At 41.6% G+C, this 14,480-nt stretch overlaps 1 protein-coding gene across 2 annotated transcripts in view; it reads left to right on the forward strand.

Moving 5' to 3' along the window:
• The window catches only part of SLF2 (SMC5-SMC6 complex localization factor 2), a 66,240-nt gene that overhangs the window by 34,373 nt on the left and 17,387 nt on the right, over window positions 1-14,480 (forward strand). For both annotated transcript variants that reach the window (XM_084633282.1, XM_084633281.1), the window contains exons 9-17: window positions 2,707-2,809; window positions 6,132-6,207; window positions 7,842-7,983; window positions 8,795-8,897; window positions 9,885-10,061; window positions 10,720-10,817; window positions 12,566-12,653; window positions 13,245-13,373; window positions 14,157-14,234. In XM_084633282.1, the coding sequence (XP_084489408.1) occupies window positions 2,707-2,809; window positions 6,132-6,207; window positions 7,842-7,983; window positions 8,795-8,897; window positions 9,885-10,061; window positions 10,720-10,817; window positions 12,566-12,653; window positions 13,245-13,373; window positions 14,157-14,234 (994 nt within the window). The remainder of the gene's footprint in view (window positions 1-2,706; window positions 2,810-6,131; window positions 6,208-7,841; window positions 7,984-8,794; window positions 8,898-9,884; window positions 10,062-10,719; window positions 10,818-12,565; window positions 12,654-13,244; window positions 13,374-14,156; window positions 14,235-14,480) is intronic.

The raw sequence follows: 14,480 nt of genomic DNA on the forward strand, positions 1-14,480 counted from the left end.
AAATGTACCAATATTCAGAGTAGGTTCCCAAGCCACTTATAGTAACCCCCTTCGCAAAACACCCTTTGTCCCCTCTGTCCCCCCTCCTCCCCCCAAACTCACCATGATTGGGACTCACGGCGACCTGTGTGCTAGCCAAGAGACAGTGAGAAAGAGGTGTGTGTAACTTTTGATAGTCTCAGCTGTGAGTGCACTCACAATATTGTCTCTATTCATTGTTTCTTTGCCTTCGTCTACAGATGTGCCCTTGAGAAACACACTCCTTCGCACCAGCAGAGCACCTCCATCAGATAAGACAGTGACTCAGGAGGAGAAAGGAGGATATGTTTCGGGAGGTGCTGCAGTCAACAGATACAGCATAGAGCGAAACAAAGAGTATGGAGGGAGACAATGAAAGACTGAGGCTGGATAGCCAGGAAAGGACATGGGCAGGAGCGGATAATTAAGGTCCTCGAGGACCAGACAGAGATGTTGAAGTCCTTCATTAGCCTGCAATCACAGCAAATCTGTGCCTGTCTCCTCCTCCAGCCGCTACAGAATTCTGGTCCATGCGCTCCCCAAATTCCCCCACCACATTCATCGTAGGTTCCTCGTCCCTTGTCGTACCATGTGCACGCTATGCTGGGGGACTGGTTTCCTAGTGAAAGCTGGAGTTATACCCAGCTGTGAGAGCCCTAACTGTGAGATTGTTCTTCTTTGTTGTGTCCCCTGTTTGACCAAAAGTTTGCATTTGATCCTGTTGTTTGACTTGAGACTCTGAAATTAAATGTCTTTATTTGTGAAATACATACATTGCTCAGTGCTAACATTGAAACACATTGGCTATAGATAGGACTATTTGCTCCTTGCAATTAATGCTCAAGAAGCAAGCACTACAGGGGTAATTCATGGTGGCATGTCAACATTACTTGGCCAAATGCATCACATACTGACACATTACTGGGAGTCATTGTCAAAATGCTCCTTCGAAGCCTCCCTGATTTGAAAAGCCTCCCGCTGCGCCCCTTTAATTGCTCTTGAATCTGGCTGCTCAGAATCGGCAGCTGGCTGCTCAGAATCAGTGGCCCATCCCTGAAGAAACTTTCCCCTTTTGATTCACAAATATTATGGAGAATACAGCTGGCTGTAATGACCATTGGAATATTTTCCTCATTGAGGTCTAACCAGCCAAAAAGACAGCACCAGCAATCTTTTAATTGGCCAAAGGCATATTCAGCAGTCATTTGGCACCTGCTGAGCCTGTTATTGAAGTGCTCCTTTCTGCTGGCTAGGTTCTTGTATAAGGCTTCATGAGCCACGGGAGCTACGGGGTATGCACAGTCTCCAAGGATCACTATGAGCATTTGCACATCCCTCATTGGAATTTTCTGGAAAGAAAGTCCCAGCATGCAGCTGTCTATACATTCCAGTGTTCCGAAAGATGTATGCATCGTGCAGTTTCTCTGACCACGCCACACTGAAGTCAGTGAAACAGCCTGGGTGATGCACCAGTGCCTGCAAGACCATGGAGAAGTCACCCTTTTGGTTGATGTAATCTGTTTCAAGATGGTCAGAGGTCAAAATTGGGATATGCATTCCATCTATCACCCCGTCGCAGATAGGGAATCTCATTGCCGCAAAGCTATCTATTATTTCTTGGATGTTACTGAGTCACAGTCCTTCATAGCTGGATGCAGTTAATGGCCCTAGCCATTACATCACCGCAGCACCCAGGGTGGACTTTCCAACTCCAAAGTGATTTGCGACTGACTTTTAGCAGTCTGGAGTTGCCAGCTTCCACACAGTGATCACCACTCCTTTTTTCCACAGTGAGGGCAGCTCTCGTTCTGGTGTCCTTGCACCTCAGTCTGGGGTGAGCTTCGCACACGGTTCTAAGAATGTGGCTTTACGCATCTGAAAGTTCTGCAGCCACTGCTTGTCATCCCATACATGCATCACGAGGCGATTCCCACCACTTAGTGCTTGTTTCCTTAGCCCAGTACTGATGGTCTACCCTGGCAAGCTGTTCTGTGAATGGCAGCAGCAATCTTGAATTATTTGTTTCCATAGCAGACTGCAGAGCAGGGAACACCAGTTCACCCTGTTCTGCAGCTCATGGAAAACTGCCGGACCAGTTGCCTTGTGTTCGTATGCTCAGCATCACAGTGATCGGTAGCTGAGGATCCATACTGTCAATTACCGGCAGTGGGCACACAGTTTACTAGGGCTGTTGAAAAATGGTGTGAAATGAGGTAGGAAGCCCATGGAATGATGGGATGGAAAGACTTGCATCACAGGATGGCATGCACAGCCCCATAATGCACTATGATCCATTCCCAGAGCTCCCAGCAGCAGAGGGTCACAAAGGGTGGTGAGTTGTACAGTGGAATAGCTACCCCTAATCCAACACACTCTCTGTCAATGCAAGAGCAATGACTGTGGACGTGCTCAGCTGACACAATGTTGCGTGGACGTGCTCCACTGATGTTAGAGCAACTTATGATCATTGTCAAAACTTAAGGTGACTTAATTCTGTAGCATAGACATGGCCTGCAACTTGTATCCACCAGGAATATAGTGAAAAGAATATTTGTAATGGATGTTTCATAAACTCAGAATTCTCGTTAAGTGAGATCTTGGGGGGGGGGAAATACTGTTTTTATGGTTTTGGAGATGTCGATTTTGTCACCAAATTGATTTCTGTTCTCTTTCTAACTATTTTCACAGATCAGAGGTAACACAGCAGCTTTCTTTAACAACTCAGGGTTTCCTCAGTTGTGCTTACAGTTGTACACAGTGCCCCATGCCAGTTTTGAAGTGGCTGTTTCAGGTAAGATCACTGCTATTTTTCACTTCTCCTAGGTACAATTATATTCATGATTAGTTTATTTGGGGACATATAGTTATACAGTCATACAGTTAGAATACCCAAGATTGTGAACCTATTAGATCAGTTTCTAATTTAAACATAAATCACCCTGTCTTTCTGGATCCTGATCTGTCCTCCAATCTGAAATATTTCAGCTGCACCTCTCTTCCTGCAAACACCAGAGACATTTCAGACACTGTGGGGTTCTGGGGCTTGGCCATGCCACTTCGGTCTTTTCACCTTCCTGGCACTACAAACAGAATAGGACTTCAGTAATCCTGCCTTATTCTTTAGAATCCTAGTGTCTTAAATCTTATTTTGGGGACAACAGAAAGCTCTCTCTTCCATCTTCCCATCCCTGTTATCCCTTTTAGGAGATCAAATTTCTTGTACCCAGTCTGTCTAGTATGATCATCTACCAAACTCCTTTTTTCGCCTCTTCCCTCCCCAATCAAGGCAGAGCTGGCCAAACAGTGCAAGTAGAAGACCAGTAGGTGCTCTTTCTGTCAGGAGTCAGAAGGATTGGGGAGCTCTGCCACACCTGCTCCCATTCCATAGAATCTTATGCTGGGGAAGGGGCTCTGACTCTGGACAGCAAATCAGGTTTTCCATTCCCTTGTGACGCTTCCCCTATCACCAGCAGGCTTCTGTAGAGACCCTCAACAGGGGTGGTTCTGTCCTGAAACAGGCCTAAGGGTGGAATATCTCTTGTCTATCATATGGATGCTGTTGACTTCAGACATGTGGGTACAGGAGTCTGTACAGTATAGATGTTCTCTGGAGCTCCTCCACACCCTTCATTTCCTCTTTAGACCCTGAGAAAAATTAAACTGACTGAAGGAGACCTTTCACTTCTATAGTTAAGGGTCTTAAAGCCTGTCTTTCGTGATAAAAGATGCTCAAGGCCGTAGTCTGTATTCTCCACAGTAAAGAATAGATTATGAAGAGTTTGACCTGTCTTGGACCTCAGGAGAATGAACAGCTAGATGAGGGCAAAGTTCAAGATGGAGACTCTAGTTGCAGTTATAGCAGAAATTTCTCCATCAAACATATTGACACTGGTGGTTATGGCAGAAGCTTATCTGCATGTCTCTCAGACCTGTTTAACTTCTATTGCTCAGTTGCAGAAATCACCACAAAAAGCATTACTTTTTAGTCTGTCTTCTGCCCCCAGGATGCTCTGAAGTTGTCAGTAGTGACACTAGCCAGACTTAAGGAGTCCAGGAATTCATCTTGACATTCTCATCAGAGCTTCATCCCCAGGGGCCATACAGGAAGCACCCCAGGGTACTTTCCTGGTCACATGATTCAGGCATGTGGGATTCTGATAAATAGCTCTGACACCACTCTTTTTCCAGCCCCTCACGCAACTACTAAATGAGTGATTCAGAAGATCAAAACTGAAGAAGCAATCAGTGGTCACCCCAATTGCCCAAGAATACATGGTTCTCAACTAGTTAAATGAAGAGATGTAACAGTTCCTTCTCTGCAGACAGCCTCTCCCGTCCCATAGTCTGTTCTTGGAAACCGCCTCAACTACCTAAACGGGGTAGCTTGGCTGTTCAGCAGCAGTTGCTAAACAAGGTACTCTCCTAGCTTTCTTGTGGGCATTTTACCTTTTTCAGCTTATACGGAGTATTGACAGTTCTAGTAATGGTTTCGGGGGGGGGGGGGGGGAATCAACTTGGAAACCAGAGATTCCATCTCCACTGGATTACTTGCAGCTCATCCTAGACTTGGAGTTGAACAGTTGCATCTCAACAGCAAATAGTGTTCACAGGTTTGTCATAAGGTAGCTCAGAGACTTTGATATCAAAGTTTTTAGGGCAATTTGTCTATCCAAAAGTTAGCTGTTTTCCAACCTGGGAGTAGGGTTATAAGCTCTTGCAACCTATCAAGTCACTGGAAAGTAGATGTCCCCTCCGTTCTTTCTCTCCATAAAGACATGCTTCCTGGTGTCAAAGACTTACACAGAAAGAGTCTGAAGTCTCTGCTCTTAGAAGGCACTGGCTTTACAGCATATTACATACAGCAGTTCTCTGTAGTTCATTTATTATCAAGGTAAACATCCTTCCATTTATCACAAGGAATTATTCATCTTGCCCAAAATCCTCAACATGCATGAGTAGGTGGGTCAAGTTCTGAATCATTGGAGAATATGCAGCTTCCGAAAAACTGATTCCAGAAGGCAGGAGCCCACTTGCCACATTGGCCTTAGGAAAAGACGTGAACCACCATTTAGGAAATCTTCTTTAGGGTTGTCTTTATATCTTTAAAAAACCTTCCTCCCCAGTTCTCCAACAATATTCAGGAAGATGGTCTCCAAATGGATTAATACAGTACTGCTGGTTTTAGGATATGCTGCTCTCCCTCCTTACCAATTTTTCTTTACTGTTTGCTACATCTCAAATGTTTCTGAGGGGAAGAGGTCAAGATTCAGAGATCAGGTTTCAGAGTAACAGCCGTGTTAGTCTGTATTCGCAAAAAGAAAAGGAGTACTTGTGGCACCTTAGACTAACCAATTTATTTGAGCATAAGCTTTCGTGAGCTACAGCTCACTTCATCGGATGCATACTGTGGAAACTGCAGAAGACATTATATACACAGAGACCATGAAACAATACCTCCTCCCACCCCACTCTCCTGCTGGTAATAGCTTATCTAAAGTGATCACTCTCCTTACAATGAGTGTGATGATCAAGTTGGGCCATTTCCAGCACAAATCCAGGTTTTCTCACCCTCGCCCCCCACAAAACAAACACACTCTCTCTCTCTCTCTCTCTCTCTCTCTCTCTCTCTCTCTCTCTCTCTCTCTCTCTCTTCTCTCTCTCTCTCTCTCTCTCTCTCTCTCTCTCTCTCTCTCTCTCTCTTTCTCTCTCTCTCTCTCTTTTCCCCCCCCCCCATTGTAAGGAGAGTGATCACTTTAGATAAGCCATTACCAGCAGGAGGGTGGGGTGGGAGGAGGTATTGTTTCATGGTCTCTGTGTATATAATATCTTCTGCAGTTTCCACAGTATGCATCCGATGAAGTGAGCTGTAGCTCACGAAAGCTTATGCTCAAATAAATTGGTTAGTCTCTAAGGTGCCACAAGTACTCCTTTTCTTTTTGCAAATAACCCAAATAACCTGTGGTATCATGCCTCACATTGTTCCTTGCTTAGGAGGCTTTGGCATTTATCTTTTTGTAATGTGTTTCTTCTCTTAACAAGGATTCAGGTTATTTTATTAATAAAACTGCAGTGTACCTAATACGTAATTTAGTTTGCAATGCTTCTTTCAACAGATGATGTCAGTTCATTCAGACTACTATGTTTCAGTGCAGATTTTGGATACGCTGATGGAGATAACAATTAAAAATGGTGAGTCTTTTAAACGAGACAGTGTGATTGACTGAGGAAAATGGTCATTAGGCCCAAATCTAGAAAGAGGAAAAACAGAGAATACGTTGGTTCTCTTTCATTACATTGCCACTGTAGATCCAGATTGTGAGTTTAGGTCCCTTTGCTGTGTGATATGGCACACATTTCATAGCTGCTAGTCTTTCAGTGATTGTATGCAAGCCATGCAGTTGGTCATGATCTCACTGTACAGCTGCAGGGGTGATACACCCAATACAAAGGTTACTCTGGTCAACTACTTTCCATCCTTGCCCAAATAGCACTAAAACTAGGAAGACATCTGTCCAGTAGATCAAATGTTGACTTTTTCCCTCCCAGAAGTCTTTTCCTCAGCCTTTATTTTGTGAGGTATAGGCAAACAGTCCATAGACTAAAAACTAGAAGGCAGTGTGATTTTTTTCAGATGGTTATATCTGGTTATATCAAACGCTGCATGGTTTTCCTTCAGGATAAATAGCAGAAGTGGTAACAGAGGGCCCCGTGTATGGAAATGGCCTTCAAGCATCTGCCCCTGCCTACATCTCTGCTCTCATTTCCTGCTTATCCTTCCCTCTCTCATATGCAGTTTCAAGGACTTCTGTCTGACCACTCCAGATATTCTCCAGCTTTTTTGTTCATTCAAATCCCTCAAAACTCGTTACTGATTAAAGCCTACCAGCTAATTCTTTTAATTAAAAAGGCAGTTACTCACCCATTTCATATAAACTTTTAAAAAGCTGCTATGGGTTGAGTTTCTCTGAACCATCCTATTTATTTTCTCCTTGATTTCTGTTGTCTGTTTAGATTGTAAGCTTCCGGGACAGGGAACATGTCCTCCTCTGTCTTGTACATCACCGTGTGTATCTTTGTCTCAAATGTTACTCCATAGGAGTAGGGTTTGATCCTGCTTGGGGCACTTTCAGTTTCCACTGTTTTCAGCATTCCTCGCAACAGCATCAAGTTCCAGTTTATAAAAGCGTGACCCAGTTCAGAGCTATAATCCTGATTCTTTTTGTCTGAAAAATTTTGCATCTCATTTTTATCTTCCCTTCTTAACTTAGCTACCCCTAGGCTCGAGAGCATCTTCTTACAATTGCTATGTGTATGTCAGACAGTAATGCATGCTATAAACCAATATCCCCTAGGCTTTGAGCATCATCTTTTTGGTAACTGCCATCAAACAAGAGTAAATTATACCTGTACAATGCTTTCTGGTTTAGAAATTGTGTCCATTCTTAGAGGCAGGCATAACCCTTCCGGTATTCTGATAATAGCCCCACTGGCAGTTTATCTGGTCCTCTGAAAGTAACCCTCACCGTACGTATCATGCCCTGGGTTGGGGAGCAACTTCAAAAACTCACCTAAAACATAAACTGCTCTGAACTAGAAAACCAATATCGCCTTTCAGTGTCAAGCACCACACCTTTAGTGCTACAAAATTATCCTGGTGGCTTTGTGGATAACGGGCCTGTACTTCGATGTACAGAAGATCCTCATGTTAGTAGTGCTTAGCACTTGTATCACATATATGGCCATTACACATATTCAGTTCGTTTAAAAGCAACAAACTCTAAAATTAACTTTTTAAACATCAGTGTCTTGTTTTGTACTTGTAGCTTCCATCAATGATGCACAGTCTAAAGCGTGGATTCCCTCACTGTCTGATATATCGGCTATATTTATCAATATGGGAGTACCTTTTAGATCGTTATTTCCTCTGCAGCATCTACAGCCCACCTTTAGTGAAGATGATATTTTGTAAGTAATTAGCTCTTGCTTTCTTTGCTCTAAACAATAAATATCCTATCTCACGCTGGAATGTAGACTAGGAGCTGCTTCCTTGGTTTTCTTCTGTCATGTCCACTCTCTCTGGATTTTTAAGTGTACACAGCCTGACTGTTAACCATATAGTACATAGAACACATACCATTATAACAATTTCTGCCAGTTAAATGTTCAACAAACCAGAGGGTTTATTGGTCCTTGGCTCTTCCTGCTTTAACTTTTCGCTGAGTTTTATAAAAAGCACAACCTAGGAAATTGGGCCAAACCATTAAGAGTGCTTTAGAGCAGTGGTTCTCAACCAGGGGCCTGGGGTCCCCCTAGGGGTCCTCGAGCAAGTTTCAGGGGGGCCTCCAGACAGGGCCAATATTAGACTCGCTGTGGCCCAGGGCAGAAAGCCGAAGCCCCACTGCATGGGGCTGAAGCCCAGGTCCCTGACCCCTGCCACCTAGGCTGAGCCTCAGCAATGTAGCTTTGTGAGGCCCCCTGTGGCATGGGGCCCCAGGCAGTTGCCCTGCTTGCTACCCCCTAATGCCGGCTCTGGCTTTTATATGCAGAAAACCAGTTGCTGGGGCACAGGTGAGCTGTGGAGTTTTTCTAGCATGGTGGGGGGGCTTCCGAAAGAAAAAGGTTGAGACCCCTCGCTTTAGAGACACCCAGAGCTTGTTCCCTGTAACGCTTTCTAAGAAATCATGCAATATTTTTCTTAAATTGAATCAAAATGGCTTTGGAGTATCTTTTTTTTTTTAAAAAAAATGTGTAGGTCGTTTAACACGTTTTCTCTTAGATCTGAAATGCAAATAACAGTGGGGAAACAAACAAGTGGAGAAACCTCTGCAGGTCCCGCTTTTTCTTGTCTGCCAGAAACCAACCTAATTAACGTGGTCAAGGTGAGATTTCTCAAGTGCTGTTTTTTTTTTAAGGGAGATCTATGTCTGAGTGCAGTACTGGGTATGTCTTGTGAGGGTAATACTACCCTGAGAGAAAGTCAAGCTCATGTTTTTGAGCTAGCTCTTCTGAGTAAAAGTTTCTAAAATTTAAATACAAAATTTTTAACTGGCTTCAAAAATATCTTGTGGAAATACTTTGTCATAACATATCATTTGTGTAGGGAAAGCGGTAACTGTATGATAGCATTACTGTTTACAGGAAATATTTAGAGCAACATTCTTGAGAAATCCAGAATATGTGTATTTCAGGATGTAGGTTAAGGAATACATATATTTTCAGAAGAGAATAAAGTGGGATTAACCCATACAGTAATACCTGAGAGCGTCTAGTCAAAATCTTAGATTTTTCAAGTATTGTTCGTTTAGCTGGGAAGCTTGTCAGCCACTCACCACCCTATATTTATATAGAATGTCTGTTCCATGGGGGATGATCACTGCTACAGCACCTTTTCCCAGCCTCTCTGGGGAATATTGTATTGGAATCAGATGAAAAGACACCCTGTCTGAATGACAGAAAGGAGGGAGTGAATAGTTTAAGAAAAATGTGCTACTGTAAATGAAAAAATACTCCCTTTTAGTCCCCTGGTATGATAGGAGATGTTGCAAGGGAAACCCATCAGTTAGTACACATTTAATATGCCTGCTGGCAAATTTAAGCTCCTAGAATATATTTTAAAATACGGCAGAGCCCTGTTTATCTGGTCTTGTTGGGACCCCTTGCCAGATTGGACAAAGAATGGGAAAATGCAATGCTGCATCGCCATCTAGTGGCCACAGGCGAGATCACCTGCTTCTGGCCCTGGAGTCCTGGTTGTTCTGTAAATGCAGAGAGCCAGTAAGGAGGGGGTCAGATAAATGGGACTCTACTGTTGTAATTTAACTGAAAATCTCATAATTTAATATGTTTGGGTTTTTTTCCCCAAAAAGTTTCTTGGTTTTTGTACAACTATGTATCCGGACGGGTATGCGGACAAGGAGCTTTTGCTGCTGCTGTTACTGCTGTTTAAAATTAGCCTGGAAAAACGACTGCAGCAAATTCCGTTGATCGATCTTCAGGGCCTGCTGTTAAACCTACTGAAAAATATCAGAGACTGGGATGCCCAGGTAACGTCATACCTGATTTTATAATGCTAGGTATACAAAATTACAGCTTGAGTCCAAGGAAACCCGCTCTTATTTAAACGTCGGCCTGTACTGAAGTACGTTCATGTGGTCATCCTGACTTGCGTTCTCGACTTAGCAAAAAAAAAAAAATTTTTTTAACTTAAATAACAAAATCACAATTGGAAAATTCAGCATAAGCAAGATGAGTAATCATGGGGGAAGTGACTGACTGTGTGGGGGAGAAGGGTAAGTGTAAATGTTTCTCTACCATTGTGCTTGTCTGGCTTGTTTGTAAGCGAGCACTATATTGAATTGTACAAGAATCTGACTCAACAGAGTTCTTGTAAATTTAGAATGTCTGCTTGAAAGAATGAAGCAAAGCATTATCCTAAATGTAGCTGGCAAGCAAGTTTTTTGGCATACAAACCTTGACTGTCCTACTGTAAATTAATAAACCTGGAATATCTATGGGCTGACTACCTACAAATGCAATGCAAAAAATATCATTGAGGACATACTCTCCCTTCTTTCTGCACGGCTCCAGGAAGGGGATAATGGTTTGATTGTAGATATGTGGATTTTCTGACCACTTTTCATACATGTAACAGCTGACCATTTTAATATAATCCATTCTTAGTAAAACTTTTTCCTTTTTAAGATGCCTCAGCTCTGTCTGACAATTAGTGAACTTTCCAGTCATCACCATGATCTCCTTTGGTTAGTTCAACTGGTCCCTAGCTGGGTAAAGCGTGGAAGGTAATAAGTGTTGCATTTATTTGATGTTTATAAGTTAACAGTTTATGTAATATCAAAATTGTGCTAAGCACGTTAGACGTATCCTGAAATACACACAGGTTTAAGTAAAGAAGCCTACAAAAAGTGGAAACATTGGAAGAAATTACTAAGAAGTAGTATAAAAGAATAGCATAAGCATGTAGAAAGGCTAAGGCACAAAATGTGTTGCTTCTAGTAAGGGATGTAAGAGGCAATACAAAGATTCTTTAATTACATTAGGAGCAAGAGAAAGACAAAGGAAAAGTATAGGTCCTTTGCTTAGTGGGCAGGAAGAGATAACTGATGACATCAAGAAGACTGAGGTAGTTTTGCTTCAGTTTTCACTGAAAAGGTAGTCAACATAATATCAAGAACAAGGGGGAAGGAACGCAAACCGAAATAGGGAAAAGAACAAGTACAAGAATATTTGGGTCAGTTAGATATATTCAGGTCAGCAGGGCCTGATCAAATTCATCCTCAGTTACTTAAGGAACTAGCTGAAGCAATCTCTGAACCGTTAGCAATTATCTTTGAGAATTCATAAAGGACGGTTGAGGCCCCAGAAGACTGGAGAAGGGGAAACCTAGTGCCTGTCTTTTTAAAAAGTGGAACAAAGAGGACCTTGGGAATTATAGACCTGTCACCTAACTTCAATACCTGGAAAGATTCAGGAACAAATTATTAAACAATCAAAATTTAAATTATTAAACAGTTTGTAAGCACCTAGAGGATAATAGGATTATAAGGAATAGCCAGCATGGATTTGTCAAGAACAAATCATGCCAAACCAGCCTGACTGCCTTATTGGACAGGGTTATTGGCCTAGTGGGTGTGGGGGAAGCACTGCAGCTTTTGACACAGTACCACATGACTTTTTTTCATAAGCAAACTAGGGAAGTGTGGTCTAGATGAAACTCCTATAAGGTGGGTGCACAACTGGTTGAAAGACCATACTCATAACTACCAGTAGTTCTCTGACAGACTGTGAGGTTGTTTCTAGGGGGTCCCGCAGGCGTCAATTTTGGCAATACTATACAATATTTTCATTAATGACTTGGATGATGGAATGGAGAGTGTATGTATAAAATTTGCAAGTGATGCCCAGCTGAGAGGGGTTTCAAGCATTTTGGAGGGCAGGATTAGAATTCAAAATGACCTTGACAAATTGGAGAATTGGTCTGAAATCAGCAAAATAGAATTCAGTAAAGACAAGTGCAAAGTACTTCATTAAGGAAAGAAAAATCAAACGCACAACTGCAAAATGGGAAATAACTGGCTAGGTGGTGCTGCTGAAAAGGATCTGGGGGTTATCGTGGATCACAAATTGAATGAGTTAGCAATGTGATGCAATCCTGACAAAATATTCTTTGGTATATTAACAGGATTCTTGTGTGTAAGACATGGGAAGTAATTGGGTCCCATAGTACTTGGCACTAGTGGGGCCCCAGCTGGAGTATTGTGTCCAGCTTTAGGAAAAATGTGGACAAATTAGAGAGTCCAGAGGAGAGCAACAAAAGTGATAAAAGGTTTAGAAAACGTGACCTGTGAGGAAAGATTTTTAAAAAACTGGGCCTTCTACCTTTATTTAGTGAAGCTGGAAGATCTGCACTAGATATGCAAAAAAGCACATGCTAAAATACTTTAGGGAAATCATATTTTGCCTCATATGCAATGTTAAAAAGCACTTATTTGAGATGTTCCTTTTTTAAAAAAACAAACTTCTCTTTCAGACAAATAAGACGACACCTTAGCCTAACGATAATTTCAAAGCTTCTTAACAAAAAGTATACAAGTTTACCTGTTACCAGTGACCTGCAGGTACTGTATACATACCTTCTGTTAAAATTTTGTGTGTGGGTTTTGTTTCATTTTGCTATTTAGTGATTAAATGTGTTTAATTTACATCTTGGTCTTGACTCTCTGAGGCTCATATTTGCTGTGGTTTAGGAGTTCTTCAAGATGACCGATTAGATTTCTAAAATTCTGTAAATCACAAGTGCTGTATGCTGTTAAATATAGCTCTTCAATTCCCTGACTTATTCCACAGCTACCATTGCTTTATTCTGTAATAGGTGATTTATTTTTTTTAATGTTAACTCCTTAAGATCCATTTTCCTGACAATAATGGTACCATGCCTTTTGCAAGTTTCTCCTGCTTATTGCTTGTCATGCAAAAATCAGCATTTGGTTACTAACATAGTGTTGGCTTAATGTTGGCAACACACAAGAATTAACTTGTTAGTTTGTGAATAGAGTAAAATTACCTACTGTTTTAGATGTTGAGTTTTCATTTTGGTGGACAAAATAGTCTCCAACTGGTGGTGATCTGTTGTTTGTACTGTATTGAGCTTTGCAGTGTCAGGAAGCTATACTAATTCCTAGAACATTTGTTTATTGGCTTTTATATAGATGTCTCTTCTATATCAGTATCTGGTGCAGATGAAGCCTTCTGACTTATTACAGAAAAAGATAGAAGCAAGAAAGGAGCAACAGGATGACCTCAGTGGAGAGTCCGTCTGTACACAACTAGAGCAGCAGGTATATGTGATTTGCATTCCTCCTACACATTTATTTTGTCATTTGGAACATGTTGACTTTCACAGTTTGAGTCAAGTGCTTGAGGGGTTCTGTGTATGGAATGCCTTGCAGCATCTTGCTCTTAGTATTTTATATCCATTCATATGAGCTGAGATACTATTATTATTTATTGTTATGGTAGTGCTTAGAGGCCACAGCTGAGATTGAGTTCGAATTGTGCATGAAAAATGCCTAGCACATAATAAGGCACTTTGTGCCCCCAAAAAGCTTACCGTCTGTCTAGAAGCTGTCTACTCTGCAGTAATATTATTCTTTGCCTATATTGGAAGACTGGAGATTGTGCAGGATGGCTTAGTCTGAAAGCCATTCCTTCAGGATCTTGGTATACATGTTTGATGTTGGGAGGTAAGCTGAGAGAAAAACATAGCTACCCATTTCATGCATCCAGTTTGTTTAATTATAACAATTGGAAATACAGAAAACCTTTCAGGTCATGTAGGGACCCATGTAAAATTGTTCCAAAATTGTATTTTCCAGTGCTCTTGTCCATTTTGTTTCAAATTATTTATTTAGGCAAATTTTCAGATATACATGTTTAATGACCTTGCCATCTGGCTTTCCTGAGGGCTTAAAACTAGATGATATAGCACTAAAATAAAATGATCCTAAAATCAATTATCCATGGTGTAGTTTCAGAGGAGGGTGGCAGCACTCTGAATTTAACGAAGATTCAAGTTCACACATGTAATATTAAAAGCATTCATTATGTTGGCTTCTTTCTAGGCCTACTATCTGACCTACAATCTTCTTCACTTGGTCAGTGAAGTTAGTTGTTTTGACGTTGTGAATTCTAATCAGAGGGTAAGTAACTGGCTCAAGTGATTGGCTGCTTATGATGGTGCTTTTTTTGTAAAGGGACACAGTTTAAATTTTGTTAAATATTAGAGGAAAACATTTCTTACTTTTGTGTAAGAGATCAGTGGAGCTAGCTGGAGGACAATTCTGTTTTGTAACAAATTTTGAGGCTTCAAGATTTATTTTCCTTCCAAAGTAGAACAGAAACAAAACCTTCTTCGAGTAGCGTCTCTGTGGATGCTCCACTTCAGG

The sequence above is a fragment of the Lepidochelys olivacea genome (genome assembly GCF_965140295.1).
Source record: "Lepidochelys olivacea isolate rLepOli2 genome assembly, chromosome: 7".
NCBI classification, from domain to species: domain Eukaryota; kingdom Metazoa; phylum Chordata; order Testudines; family Cheloniidae; genus Lepidochelys; species Lepidochelys olivacea.